The 15,388-nt window shown below is 45.4% G+C and overlaps 1 protein-coding gene and 1 long non-coding RNA gene across 2 annotated transcripts in view; one reads left to right on the top strand and one right to left on the bottom strand.

Annotated features, from left to right (window-relative positions):
- LOC117365096 overlaps positions 1-9,012 on the bottom strand; it is a 30,293-nt gene extending 21,281 nt beyond the window's left edge. Inside the window, exons 1-2 of the long non-coding RNA XR_004540351.1 lie at positions 8,734-9,012; positions 4,638-4,724 (exon numbers count right to left, since the gene is read on the bottom strand). This is a non-coding gene — a long non-coding RNA (uncharacterized LOC117365096). The remainder of the gene's footprint in view (positions 1-4,637; positions 4,725-8,733) is intronic.
- Positions 1-15,388, top strand: part of DNAJC4 (DnaJ heat shock protein family (Hsp40) member C4) — a 338,056-nt gene that overhangs the window by 264,786 nt on the left and 57,882 nt on the right. Inside the window, exon 5 of the mRNA XM_033955045.1 lies at positions 4,657-4,824. Coding sequence (XP_033810936.1) covers positions 4,657-4,824 — 168 coding nt within the window. The remainder of the gene's footprint in view (positions 1-4,656; positions 4,825-15,388) is intronic.

Raw genomic sequence — 15,388 nt, 5'->3', positions numbered from 1 at the left:
TGAAATTTGGAAGCAAGTTTCCAAGTTTATTAGGGTATATGTTGCACCACCTATCATAAAAGTGTCTAAGCAGATTACAAGTTTGAGCTAAAGGATGGGGTATGTGCTTGGTTGAGACATAACAGTGAAGGAAGGAGGGAAGGGATAGTAGGGTAAGATTGAACAAGAGGCAGGATATCTGGGTTCAGGACCTCGCACATCACCTAGATAAAATTTTAGACAGTGCTGGGGTGGAGCCAGCTGTCTTGATACATGTACATGTGAGTACCAATGATATAGTAAAGTGTGGAAGGCAAGTTCTGAAAGCCAAGTTTAAGCTTTAAGTAAAAAGTTGAAATCCATAACTTCCAGGGTAGAATTCTGATGTTCTCACTTCTTTATGTAGGTAGGCAGAGATCTGGAGTCTCAATGCATGGATGAAAGAATGATGTAGGGAAGAGGTTTTATATTTGTTTCAAACTAGTCAACATTCTGGGAGAGGGAGGAGGGTGCTGTTCCAAAAAGATGGGCTCCACTTTAACTGGGATGAGTCAAGGCTGCTGGTGCTAATGTTTAAAGAGGAGATAGAGCAGCTTTTAAATGAGAGCCTGGGATAACCTTTTTCTTGCACCACTTGCACCTTTGATACAGTCTTTAGATTACACTGTGAACTGACCCCCCCACCCCCGAAAACATGTTTTTATGTTGCATCTTCCACAGTACTTGGCCGATTCTTATGAAATTTAGGGCTCCTTTTACAAAGGCGCGCTAGGGCCTTAACATGTGGAATAGTGCGTGCTAACTTGCCTAGCCGCTACTGCCTCCTTTTGAGCAGGTGGTAGATTTTCGGCTAGCACGCACTAATCCGGTGCGTGCTTTAAAAACGCTAGCGCACCTTTGTAAAAGGAACCCTTAATGTGCGGTGTTTTGAATGAAGGTGTGGTAAACTTAGGTGTCGCTAGGCATGCGAGATAGGCACCAGTAAATTAGGCCCTGTAAAATCTGGCCTAATGTACTGGCGCCTAAAGACGCTTAAGTATGCTTATAGGTGCAGCTAGGAATGATTCGACAGCGACGCCTAGCAGTTGATTGACAACTGCACAGAGTGGCGCATACAATGTAGGCATGCTTAGGCGACATTTATAGAATTAGGCCCTGAGTGAGGGTGCTGTGCATTTCAAGGGAAGACATCTTAATACTGAAGTTTGCAAGTTGAATGCTGTTAACAATATGGCTGGTTTAAATGTATATTGTTGCAAGACCATGTCATATTTAACTGCCTATATGTGGTTGGTGTGATGGCAAATTGCCAGTTCTTAGTGGTGAGATGGGAGGATTATGTTTTGACTAATGAGCAACACCAGGGTGATCCCCTTTTATTTTGGGAGACGGCCAAGGTCGTCCTCCGGGGTCATATTCTGGCTTATACCTGTGCGAGAGTGCGGAGACTCAATAAGGCTATTATCTCCCTGGAGCGTTCTCTACGGGTGACTAAGAAGGCTCACATCACACGTCCCTCAGCACCCACCAGGGAACACTATCTAGCAGCTCAGGCAGTGCTTAATTCTCTTTTACATTCCTGATCGCAACACTGGTCTACTTATCGACGTTATAAATTTCAGCGTTTTGATAACAAATCAGGCAAGCTGTTGGCTAGAATGGTGGATGCTCATGCAGGCAAGACACCGATTTTAGCTTTACGCTCCGCGGGAGGGGTGGTTGTATCATGCACGGACGACATAGCTCAGGTTTTTTATGATCACTTCGCACCTCAATATAGTTCACTCTCCGGTGGGGATTGAGCCAGACCCAGTTTCTTAAAAAAAAGCTAAGTAATTGCTACTTTCGCTACTATTGCTATTATACTATAAAATATTAGGCACAAGCACTTTATAATTTATTGAATAATATACAAAAGAAAAAAGAAAACAAAGAAAAAATTACACACTATATGGTTCCTATGAGGACAGCTACCATACGTTAAAACTGTGTGGCAAACTGAGGAACTTGTGTGTAGTCTCTTTAGAGCTTTCTATTTAAACTCATTACTTTGGTGGCTAGTTTAAGTCTAACACATCTGTAAGTGAAATTCTGTGCACAATTTTGTAATTGAGTTAACAGTTATTGAAGCACTGCTTGTTAGGCTGAATCTTGGTACCTGTGTTTTACCTGCTCTAATAATAATAAAAATTATTTTGCCATAACAGAAGCAAGAAAACTTAAACAGAACTCTGGATTCAAATGGCAGCCAATGGAGTTTTTGATAGAAAGGGGTGATGTGTTCCCATTTCTTTAGGCCATAAATAAGGCGGACAGCCGTGTTCTGGACCACCTTTAAATTTCTAATAATTTTCTTGGGAGCGCCTATATATATATAATATTGCAATAGTTGAGAATACTCAGGATAGAGGATTGGATTAGTAGACGGAAGGAAACAATCTGCTTTAATTGGACTTAATTGAAATTAGGCATCTAACTCAATTCTATAAAAAATAGGTACCTAGCCTAAATTGCCTACACTAAAAATGGGCGTGGTTAGGGGGCGGGGCATGGGCATATTTTCGAGTTAGGCACATCTTTGTGAATTAAGTGCCGTTAGGCTCTGATATTGGTGCCTGATTTAGGCAAAGAAAAGCCTGTGGAAATCTAAATGTTAGGATGCTTAGGTAACGCTAAGCGTGATTCAATAATGAGCACCTAGGTTTTATAGAATCTGTACCAATATCAGAGCCTAACTTTAGGTGGACTTTATAGAATCAGGGCCTAAATGTTTAATCATGAAGCACTGTATTTATTTATTTAATTCGTTTTCTATCCCGTTGAACGCAGAACAGGTTACAGGTTAAACATACGTAATGTCAGTACAAGATTACAATGCAAGTTTTCATCCTAGTTGGCACATATTAGGTGTAGTTATCCTTACCTGACAGACTGGTTCAGTTACCAATATACAATTCTTTGTACTCCATGGATCAAGGGCAGGGGGTCAGGTGAAAAGGTATGTTTATATTGCTTTTCTGAAGTTGAGGAGACCTTCAAGAGATCTGATCTGTGATGGCAGTCGATTCCAGTGGTTTGGTATGAAGTGGGAGTAGGACCGTTGTTTGGCGTTTTGAGATGTATTTCATCCTGGGAGCGGAGGGACCGGTTTGGCATGTATGGAGGAAGTTTAGCCATAATTTGCATAGCCATAATTTGCATGGAGTGACAAGTGTGCCTCTTGCCTTCTTGTTGGGTAGACTGACTGGACCATTTAGGTTTTTACCTGCCATCATTTATTATGTTACTATACAGGGGGTCATTCTATAACAGTGCGCCTAAAGGCAGCTATTCTATAAGGGAAAGTAGGCACCAATTTTCCTTTACAGAATGCTAATGCAACAGATGAAAATGCACCCTGGATTTAGGCTCAAGCACTTATGTCAGCAATAGAGCTTCTGCAGATATGATCATAACTTGTAGTAGTCTTGTGTACCGTATATACTAAAATATAAATCAAGAATTTTGGGCAAAAAAATGGCCCAAAAATAGGGGTCTCAGTTTATATTTGAGCCAACACCCATCCTGCACATACTGCAGGCCTCCAGTACTGCCCTGGTGATCCAGTGGTGCAGTCAATCACTCCCTTCCTCCCTCACAGTGACTTTGTGGAACTAGTTAACTAGCCCACCCCACCCCTCCCCTCCTGGTCCCCCTGCAGGTCTACCTTATATCCCCAGTGGTCCAGCGGTGAGGCAGGGCAGGAGTGATTCCTTTATGCTCCTGCCGGGCAGTCTCCATAGTGAATAAATTGCTGCCATAAGATCCCGCCACAAACTTTGTGAGACTTGTGCATCTAGCTAACTAGCCCACCTCGCCCCTCCCATCCTGGTCCCCTTGCAGGTATACCTTAGGTCCCTGGTGGTCCAATAGTGAGGCTTCATCAAAATAATTACAGTATTGAGAAGGTTGCAGCGGGATTTTGCAGCAGCCATTTTTTCACTACGGATACTGCCGGGCAGGAGCTTAAAGGGATTGCTCCTGCCCTGCCTCACTGCTGGACTATCGGGGGCTTAAGGTAGAATTGCAGGGGGGATAAGGGTAAGGAAAGGCTAGTTAGCTAGTTGTACAAAGTCGTTGTGAGGGAGGGTGGAAGGGAGGGATTGACAACACTTCTGGCTCCCCGCACCACTAGACCACCAAGGCAGTACTGGAGGCCCATGGTGGGTCCGGAAGGGGGGGGTGGTACAAATTGTCTAGCTATTTGGCTGCAGAGCCAGCAGACAGGACACCAGGGAAAGGAAGAGGAGATCACTTTTGCCACAGTACCAGTACTTAAATATAAATCATCGGTTTATATTCGAGTCAACCTTTTTTCCTCCTTTTTGGGGGGAAAGGTTACCTCAGTTTATATTCGGATCAGTTTATATTCGAATATATATTAAGTGTGAGTCCTGTCCATGCTCCACCCAGACTCTGCCTCTGTATGTACATCTACCTGTACAGTATGCACTATGTAAGATCAGTGTATAAACGTCAGCGCCCACTTGATAGAATTAACCCCACAATATATGCACCTTCTTCTTCCTCCCCTCTCTTGTGTCACTGCTTTCAGTTAGCAAAGACAATTTAGCCCTTAAGATTGTCCCATGAAAGCATATATTAATATTGTTTCTCACCTTTCCTCTTGTTTCACAGCTCTGAGACAGCGGAGAACATAAGGTATTGGCAGCAGTTTTCTTCTTTCTCTTCTACGGAATTTTCTCCTGCAGACACAGAAAAGAAGCACAAAGGGAACAAAAGGCTGGTTTGGTACTGCATCCTAATTATGCTGGGCAGTCTAGTGGCTCATTACATTGGTTTCAGGTACGGTTGCAAGGAAAGTACTATACTCCTTCTCCATGTTAGTGTCCGTTTGTCATGATGTATTAGGAGGAGATACTTTTGCATTATTTTTGTTCAAGGAGTGATATTCACCACTAAAATGAAGACTTAGAAACCTATTGTTATGGTTTCATTGCTATTTTCAAGCTGTATCTTCTAAAATAATAGACAGAAGGCCTTAGGAAATACTACGCTAGTTTCCAAAATGACTTTGGATGGTGATAATGGCCCTTAACCAATGTTACACACTTAAAGTGGCTTTTAATGGTTCTGTGTTGGTGTGATTCCAGCTTCTTCTTCTGGAGTTTCTAGAGCTGGGAATATTGTGAAGGTGGAGGAAGGGAGTGTCAGCCATTGGACAAAAGTGATGCTTACTGGTTAGATCCGAATATGAAAAAGTCTCTCAGTCTATTTCAGCTCCCATTTTTCGGGTTTTGTTAGTATTCTACTGGTTAGATCCAGCATCCATAAGAATAAAGATCTAGATTTGGTTAGAAAGGAAGGGGAACATAACCCCTTGAATAGTTACAAATGAAGAGACGTAACATGTTATTCAAACTTCTCAACAAATGTTCACTATGAGATCTAAGGGGAAGTTAACACACGCAAAGAATTGTGGAGTCCATTGGTAAAATGCATTATGGGCCAAGAAAAGTACCTTAAACACTTTTCTAAACACCACTGATAATGCACAAACAATGGATTGCATGATCAAACTCGTGAGCCCTGCAGAAGATCCAAATTAGCCCCATTCTGAAATGTGTGTGAGCGTTTCAAAGCGACCCCACCAACCCCTGTATAAATAGAATTAGCATAGTCAATACAAGAAACCAATAAGGCGTGCGACAACATATGCATCATCGCCTCATCAAAATAATTACAATTGAGCACACTTAGCAAAGTACTATAAAAATAACCTTTTCATCATGTCCTAGAAAGACAATTGATATAATCTATAAGCACCTCTACATGCATAAATGATTCACAGACATTAAACAAATGATTAAACAAAACGAGCCAGCAAATGTTGGAGCAGCTGACCAGAGATTCAACACATTGTTGTCTTATCCTTATTCAGTACTAGTCTGTAACTACTAAGCCAACAATCAATGGCCTCCAAACAACCCTGCATAGAAGTGAGGTCAGAGTGATCAACTTTTGCATATGTAACCAACAAAGTATGATCCACATAGATAAACACACTTATTCCAAATTCCTGAATGAATGGAACCTAGTGGCAAGAAAAACATTTCAAAAAAGGATGGGGGTTCAGTGCTGAGACCTGAGACACCCCGCAAAATAAACCCTGTGCTGCAGAAGTAGCAGAGCCAACTAACACGAAAATAACCAGTCTATCAAATATAAAGGAGATGTATTCAAATTGCATACTGGTAACATCGCTATGGGCTCCTTTTACAAAGGTGCGCTAGGGCCTTAACGTGCGCAATAGCGCGCGTTAAATTCCTGAGCGCGCTAGCCACTACCACCTCCTTTTTAGGATGCGCGGTAATTTTGTGCGTGCGCTAAAACCCCTAGCGCACCTTCGTAAAAGGAGCCCAATGTTCAAAGGATGGTACAAGAAACAATGAAATACATCTTAAAATCAACCATGATCTTGGGAGTTATGTGCTGTCAGCACTGCCAGCTCTATTAATATATCTGGTACAAAAAACCAAGTAAACAAATACTAATCACTGGCTTTTACTAAACTACGGTAGAGCTTCTTATCGTGGGCCGGCGAGGTAAGTGTTCCGACACTGATAGGAACTGAATGCGTTTTGGAGCATTTACCTTGCTGGCCCACGATAAGAAGCTCTACCGTACGAGGAACGGCTCTACCGTACGAGGAACGGCTGGATAAGTTGCAGCTGTACTCACTCGAGGAACGCAGAGAGAGGGGTGACATGATCGAGACATTCAAGTATCTCACGGGCCGCATCGAGGTGGAAGAAGATATCTTCTTTTTCAAGGGTCCCGCAGCAACAAGGGGGCATCCGTGGAAAATCAGGGGCGGGAAACTGCACGGGGACACCAGGAAATTCTTTTTCACTGAAAGGGTGGTTGATCACTGGAATAGTCTTCCACTTCAGGTTATTGAGGCCAGCAGCGTGCCTGATTTTAAGGCCAAATGGGATAGACACGTGGGATCTATTCACAGAGAAAGGTAGGGGAGGGTCATTGGGGTGGGCAGACTAGATGGGCCGTGGCCATTATCTGCCATCTATTTCTATGTTTCTATTTCTATGTTTACCGTAGTTTAGTAAAAGGAGCCCTATATTTTTTTCAAATACTAGCTCAATGGATAAATTATACACACACATAAGTTCTCTTTGGCCCGCAAACAGATGGAAATGCCATTGGATAGCGTACTGCGAATATACCAAGCTTACCCAGGACAAATGAGAATTGTGTCTTGCAGGCATAAAACCACTCAGACTTAGTGCCTTTCTGCAGTCTCTGGCCTGATCATCTTTTAAATAAATGGGAGACTGGAAATGAAATACAAATGAAGGATTGAAGCTATTATCTCTTCCTAACACTACCTCTGCACTCAATCCATTCTGTTAAAATGGTATGAAAACAAAGCAGCTCCTAAATATGGACTTTTCCCCATTTATTTCAGACAGGGGTGAAGGGTTTTAGGCAGTTATGAAAGGGAGAGATGGATAACAGCACTTCCTGGTAAATGGGAACTTGCTCTGCAGGAAAGTGATAAACCAATAAACCCTGCAAAAAGCAATCTCAAAACCTTGAGAGAGAGAGAGTGTGTGAGAGAGAGAGAGTGTGTGAGAGAGAGAGTGTGAGAGAGAGAGAGTGTGAGAGAGAGAGAGTGTGAGAGAGAGAGAGTGTGAGAGTGTGAGAGAGAGAGAGTGTGAGAGAGAGAGAGTGTGAGAGAGAGAGAGTGTGAGAGTGTGAGAGAGAGAGAGAGTGTGAGAGTGTGAGAGTGTGAGAGTGTGAGAGTGTGAGAGTGTGAGAGTGTGAGAGTGTGAGAGTGTGAGTGTGTGAGAGTGAGAGTGTGTGAGAGTGTGTGAGAGTGAGAGTGTGAGAGAGTGTGAGAGTGTGTGTTATTTTCCTTAGTTTAGTTTCCTTTCCTACCAGTTGATGGAGGTTGTAGCGTGGCCGGCCCTCAAGGCTCGCAGTAACTGGCCCACGCTTACAATATTCTCCCCAGCGTGCTTCCCCAAGATGGAGGAAGTCCCTGTTATGCAAAACTTATCCTATGTGTATAAACAGGATGGCCTCACACAGGTAAGTAATGAAACAAAAATCAAATTTATTGTTCAACTGGCAAGTCCAAAAAAAATGCATCAAAAGAAAATGTATTCCAAAGGTCTTTGGCAAAATTATGAAGAACAACATAATATGATAGAAACCAGCCTGGTCTGGATATCTGTCTCAAAGTTCTTTAACAATGTCCCAGGTGTAACAGAGTTTCTTGATGGTCCTTGACTCTACCAGAGTCTTATTGGTCAATAGGCCAACTATGCATGGTGCACTGCACTGCGCTGCGCTGCGCTGCCTCATTAAATGCAGTAACAAAGATTGGCAGATTTGTTAAAGGGTTCTTTGTTATCAATAGAAAAGAAAAAAAACCCTGAAAATTATTCACCATGGTGCTGTGTAAATCCTGTCTCAAACTCCCAGGATATTCACACTTTCTGAATAAGAACTTGCTGCAGTTCCTTCCACAGCAGCCCTCTTGGTAAGCAAGAAAAAAACTTCCCATACAAGCACACCTTGGGCTAGCATACATTCCATTAATTAGCAGACTTTAGGAAAATACTTATGCTCAATAGAAATGGAAACATTCAACAAAACTTTAGAAAAAAAAAAAAAAAAAAACAACCCAATTCCAACTTAATTAATTTCCATTTCTTCAAATAGTCCCACCTCTGGTAAAGTGCTACAATCCATAGCTTCACCTTCAGGATTTATCAGGGTTGTATCATCTGGTTCTGTGTCCAGCATTTCAATGTCCCTTGTCTCAGGGGGACCTGGAGGCTCCTTCCACATGAGGGCTTCTCCTCTGTCTCCTTTCCTCTTGGTCAGCCAGCTCTCTAAATGCTGCCAAGCTGCTGTACCTACTCCAGGGCTGAACTTCTTTCAGCTGTGGTTGCCTTCTCCCCTGCTTAGCCAGCTTTCCACAAAATGGAGGATTTAAAGGGGCCCTACCAGATTTCATCAGGCTGTGTTCTGCATTAGGTTTAAACACAGCCTGTGCTTCCTGTTCTTGTTCTTGCCTAACAGGGATAACATGGTTAGCCCGGACTAGTTTCAGGGGGTGTTTTTTATCATTCTTCCCTGGCACAGTCTGGCGCTTGGTTCAGCTGTGAAAATATCCTGAAGAGGAGATTACTGTAGACTTTACAAATTCCAGCACACCAGCATGTGAAACTGCAATACAGGATTATTTCCCTGGTAACTCCCACAGTCATTAGCTCAAAGAGCAAACAGAGAAATACAGCCAGAAAGAAAACCCTTTTCACAGACCTTTTCCCAGGGTGTTCAGCTCTCCATTTCCTCTGGCCAGCTTTCCTGCATAGCCCTACTTTCCTCCAACATCATTGGCTCTGGGGGAAGGAATTCTGTAGCCAAATTACCAGCTTGTTCCTCAGTCATTTCCCAGTCAGTGCTGAGGAACTACTCTGCAGGGTCTGAGGCAAGCTCAGCCCCGTCCTGCCTCTGCTCTACTGCCGAGCCTCGTTCTGCTCTTCCTCCTTCCTCCCTTTGCTCTCTGATGAGCCTGGCTTTAAGCTGAGGGAAAGAACCACTTCCCCTTGGCTTTGGATGGGGGAAGGGAATTCCTTCCTCAGCCCATGCCGTTTCTCTGAGGTGACATTGCTTGTGAGCTTTCTGCCTTACAGGCATTGGACAATAGCAAGGCAGATTCTTCCTGCCTGGCTTTGGGACTGCTTCAGCTCTACAGACAGCAATAGCAGAAGTACAGTCGAAGCAAGGTCCGAAAGAGCACCCCCCCGGACAAAAGTGGATCCATCTACCTGGCCCGCGGCCGCAGCCAGCGATATACTAGGTGCGTGCCTCTCGTCTCTTGACTCCTTCACCAAGGCCCACCCTGCCTCCACTCTGATTGGCTTGGGCTTATGGTGCCTAGCCAATCAGGAGACACATCACTTGCCTGCCACTGAATCTGCGAGAGCGGGTCGGCCGGATGACGTCACCACGTCTCTAGGAGGACAGGACGAGAGGAGCAGCACGAGGAGCTGCAGAACTAGGCGGACAAGGAGTGTGAAACCTACAAGCAAGGTCGGCATCCCCTGCACTGAGGTGATCCGGGAGATAACCTCAACCTACGTACAGACGGAGGAGAACACAGCACCAGGAAAGGACGTCTCCGTGCAGACCAAGACCATCCCACAGCAGTACATTACGACCTCCACACAGACAGAGGAGGTCAGCCAGCAGGATGACGACATCATGCAGGAACTCAAGAGCCTCAGGGAGGAGGTGAAACGTCTAAGAGGCATTAGAGAGGACGAGGCCTATATCGATGGGATAGTGCAGGAACTGTCCCAAATCACAGAACGGGCCCGTGACGGATCTCCCATGGTGACGCCAGGGCCGTCACCACAGAAACCAACTGTTGGAGTTCAGGAGATGGATGGAGACACTGACTCCTGGCAGTTGGTGACCTCATCCACAGGTAAATGTAGGAGACCCCGCCCCCAATTTACAAACTCTTCACCTTCTTACTCTTTCTCTCACCAGGACAGCTTCACATCGACTCCACATCTGAACCTGAAGAACAGATTCCAGGTCTTGCAGGAGGAGACTACCGACGTGGAGCAAGACCAGGATCAACACATAGCTCCTTCTCCGGGGACAATGGATCAACACACCCAAAAGAAGCGTAGAGTCATAGCCATTGGGGACTCCATGTTGAGGGGCACCGAGGGACCAATATGCAGACCAGATATGCAGTCGAGGGAAGTCTGCTGTCTTCCTGGAGCCAGAATACGAGATGTGACCACCTGTCTTGGTAGACTTCTCAAGCCCCAGGACTACTTCCCCATGCTGCTCATCCACGTCGGAACGAATGACACTGCCAAGAACACCCTGGAGGACATAGCCAGAGACTTCGGAGCTCTGGGAAAGAGGCTGAAGCAGACAGGAGCACAGGTAGTATTCTCTTCAATTCTTCCTGTTAGGGGCAGAGGAAGGGACAGGGACGAACGTATCGTGAAGACGAATGAGTGGCTACAACGATGGTGCCGGGAGATGAACTTCGGATTCCTGAATCACGGAGAGACACTACAGGGACTACAGGGACCAGACGGACTCCACTTGACCAACAGAGGTAAGAACGTCTTCGGACACCGACTAGCCCACCTACTTCGAAAGGCTTTAAACTAGGTAAGTCGGGGGTGGGTACCCACTTTTACACCAGAGCAGTAAGTAACAATCCTGATGTGGTGAACCAAAACTCCGCTTCTAAGTCTAAGGTAAGTACCCTTACTGCAAAAGAATTGCTAGGAGACACTTTAACTCAAATGGGTGATTCTCTGCATGAGCTTAGTAAACAAAAAGAGTGGAGAGCTATGTATGTTAACGCACACAGCCTAGGGAATAAATTTCTAGAACTGGAAACAGAAATAGTTAACGCAGACCTAGACGTAGTAGCAATTTCAGAAACATGGTTCACAGACTCTCATGGGTGGGATATAACTATACCAGGATACAACCTGCTTCGCCAAGACAGAGAGGGTAAGTTAGGAGGAGGGGTAGCACTTTATATCAAAGAAAACATCAAGACAACCAGAATCACAGATATCAAGTATACTGGGGAATCCATCTGGGTAAACCTGGCCAGAGGCGGAGAAAAATGCCTGTATCTGGGTGTCGTGTACAGACCTCCAAGACAATCTGAGCACAAGGACATTGAATTAATTGAAGACATTGAGAATATCACCTTACGGGGAGACGTTGTTCTGTTGGGAGACTTTAACATGCCTGATGTAGATTGGAACACACTCTCAGCGACTACTTATGATAGCAGGAGGATATTAAAGTCCATGAAGGGAGTACGACTCAAACAATTGGTATTAGAGCCCACTAGGTCCCAGGCCATCCTGGACCTGGTACTTACGAACGGGGAAAGCGTCTCAGAGATCTCGGTGGGAGAACCGCTAGCCACCAGTGACCATAACATGGTATGGTTCAACCTTAGGAAAGGCTTCCCTAGATCACAAACAAAAACAAGGGTACTCAATTTCCGGGGCACTGACTTCACACGCATGGGAGACTTCGTCCATCAGACGCTTCAGGTTCAAGAAGTAACGGAGAATGTAGAGGTTATGTGGTCAACCTTGAAATCGACCCTTCATGAGGCAACTATCCGCTACATAAAATCAGTAACTAAACAACAAAGAAAAAAGAAACCCCAATGGTTCACTGATGAGGTCTCGTACCTCGTCAAGGATAAGAAAAGAGCGTTTCTCTTGTACAAACGCACGGGGGAAAAAGAAGCAAACATTGAATACAGGACAAAGTCTGCAGCGGTCAAAACAGCAGTCAGGGAGGCCAAACTTCGAATGGAAGAAACTCTAGCGAAGAACATTAAAAAAGGGGACAAATCCTTCTTCAGGTACATTAGCGACAGGAAAAAGAATGCAGACGGGATAGTACGCCTTAGAACGCCAGACGGGAATTATGTGGAAACAGATTCTGAAAAAGCCAAACTACTGAACGATTACTTCTGTTCAGTCTTTACCTGCGAGGCGCCAGGGCACGGGCCACGGCTGGAAGCAAAGGAAAGCAAGGAAGACCCATTTCTGAATTTTGAGTTCACACCAGCTGATGTTTACAGAGAACTTTCAAGACTCAAGGTGAACAAAGCCATGGGACCGGACAATTTACACCCAAGAGTGCTCAGAGAGCTGTGCGATGTTCTGGCGGAACCGTTAGCCATGCTCTTCAATCTCTCCCTAAGTACGGGGAGAGTCCCCCTGGACTGGAAAACAGCTAACGTCGTTCCTCTGCACAAAAAGGGTTGCAGAGCAGAGGCTGCGAATTACAGACCGGTGAGTCTCACATCAATAGTGTGCAAACTCATGGAAACTCTACTTAAAGGTAAATTAGACACGATAATGGATGAAGGGAATCTAAGGGATCCCTGTCAACATGGATTCACCAGAGGCAGGTCATGCCAATCCAATCTTATAAGCTTCTTCGATTGGGTGACAGGAAAGCTAGACTTGGGAGAGTCTCTGGACATAGTGTACTTGGATTTCAGTAAAGCTTTCGACAGTGTCCCACACCGTAGACTACTAAACAAGATGAAATCAATGGGTTTGGGTGAGAAACTAACTGCATGGGTCAATGATTGGCTGAGTGGAAGACTTCAGAGGGTGGTGGTCAACGGCACCCTCTCTGAGACATCGGAGGTGACTAGTGGAGTGCCGCAGGGCTCAGTCCTGGGACCATCCCTTTTCAACATATTCATAGGGGACTTGACCCGGGGGCTTCAGGGTAAAGTAGCACTGTTCGCCGATGATGCCAAACTGTGTAACATAGTAAGTGAAAGCAACCTACAGGATAGTATGACACAAGATCTGATCACGTTAGAAAACTGGTCCTCGACATGGCAGCTAGGCTTCAACGCTAAAAAATGTAAGGTCATGCATCTCGGCAGAGGAAATCCATGCAGAACATACTCCTTGAATGGAGAAACGCTAGCTAGGACCTCAGAGGAACGGGACTTGGGGGTAATCATCAGTGCAGACATGAAGGCTGCCAAACAAGTAGAGAAGGCCTCATCAAAGGCAAGGCAAATGATGGGATGTATCAATAGAAGCTTCGTCAGCCGTAAACCTGAAGTCATAATGCCACTCTATAGAACCATGGTGAGACCCCATCTGGAATACTGTGTGCAATTCTGGAGGCCACATTACCGGAAAGATGTGCTTCGAGCTGAGTCGGTCCAGAGGATGGCCACTAGGATGGTTTTGGGGCTCAAGGGTCTCTCATACGAAGAAAGACTGGGCAAACTGCAGCTCTATACCCTGGAGGAGCGCAGGGAAAGGGGTGACATGATTGAGACATTTAAGTACGTCACGGGTCGTGTCGAGGTGGAAAACGATATATTCTTTCCCAAAGGACCCTCGGTCACAAGGGGGCACCCGCTCAAACTCAGAGGAGGGAAATTTAGTGGCGACACCAGGAAGTATTTCTTCACAGAAAGGGTGGTAGATCACTGGAACAGACTTCCGGTGCAGGTGATCAAGGCCACCAGCGTGCTCGACTTTAAGAATAAATGGGACATCCACGTGGGATCCCTACGAGGGTCGAGTTAAGGAACCAGGTCATTAGCATTCAGACTTAATGGGGTGGGTCAATAGAGTGGGCAGACTTGATGGGCTATGGCCCTTTTCTGCCGTCATCTTTCTATGTTTCTATGTTTCTATGTTTCTATGTTTCTATGTTTCAAGGCCGGCATTGGACTCGGGCTTGTGACAAGGTAGAGAGAAAAAACTTCCAGTGTGGTACCACTGGGATATAGGCTGGTACTCGGCTGGAACTTTCCAGTATTTCTCAACCTCAAGCAAATGTTAAGGGTGTTCAGGATGATGCTGATCCTAGATCTAGCTCCCCTGTGCACACTGGCATAGCCATTGGTGGGTATGGGTAGGCAGGGGCCTAGCCAGTAACACTGCACCCACTTGGTGCAGCCCAGCCAACTAAAGACCTCCTCTGTGGAGCCCTCAGGACCAGCGGGAAGGTTGACTTGCTTCCAACAGCGGGAAGGTTGTCTTGCTTCCAACTGCTGATGCCAGCAACCCCTGTGCATGATCCCTGTGCATACTGAGTTCATGTGCATGAACTCACCATGATTAAAGAGTGCCAGCTTCAGCAACTGGAAGCATATTGCCAACTTCCCTGCTGTTCAGGCAGCCCAAGAGGTTTGTCAGAGGACATCTTCAGCTGGTGGGGCTTAAGGATCCCTGCCAGCCAAGGTATTCATTTTAATGCAAGTGGTGTGGCGCAAGTGCAAAAAGGAAATGCATGGGCCCACCCAGAAATAACTTATGGCCATGCTACTGACAGGTCTCTTGGCCTAGCACCATGGTTAAGCTTAATGTCCTGCTCCTGCCCCTGGTCCACTAAATGTGGCCAGTAGAGCTAGGGTTCAGCAGCAGCCAGTTATTATGGTTGCAGGAGCTAGCAACTCAGCACAGCTGTTGGTTCCCTTTGCCTGGCTTGCAATGGACTGTTTTCTTCAGCAGAAATAGCCCTGGGGAGAGGGGTGTTGGGGGAGGCTGGTCCTGTCTCTGACTAGCCAATGAGACCTTTGGTTCTAATAGGCTTAGTGGGAACTGCAGCCATTTTCTCTCTCTTTGGGAGGTTTATTGGTTTTATTATGAGTTCTGTGTAAATTGTTTATGGTAAACCGCTTTGGTACAATGACATTAAGTGGTATATCAAATGCATTAAATCAAATCTCTCTCTTCAGTGTTGCAGTACTGTGATGAGGCTGCTCCTGCTCAACCCAAATTGGATTGATGGGTTAGCCTCTAGGGGCCCTGCCTCC

This window comes from Geotrypetes seraphini, chromosome 8, assembly GCF_902459505.1.
Source record: "Geotrypetes seraphini chromosome 8, aGeoSer1.1, whole genome shotgun sequence".
NCBI classification, from domain to species: domain Eukaryota; kingdom Metazoa; phylum Chordata; class Amphibia; order Gymnophiona; family Dermophiidae; genus Geotrypetes; species Geotrypetes seraphini.
Note: the sequence above shows the minus strand (reverse complement) of the source record. Positions and strands in the feature narration are given on the sequence as shown.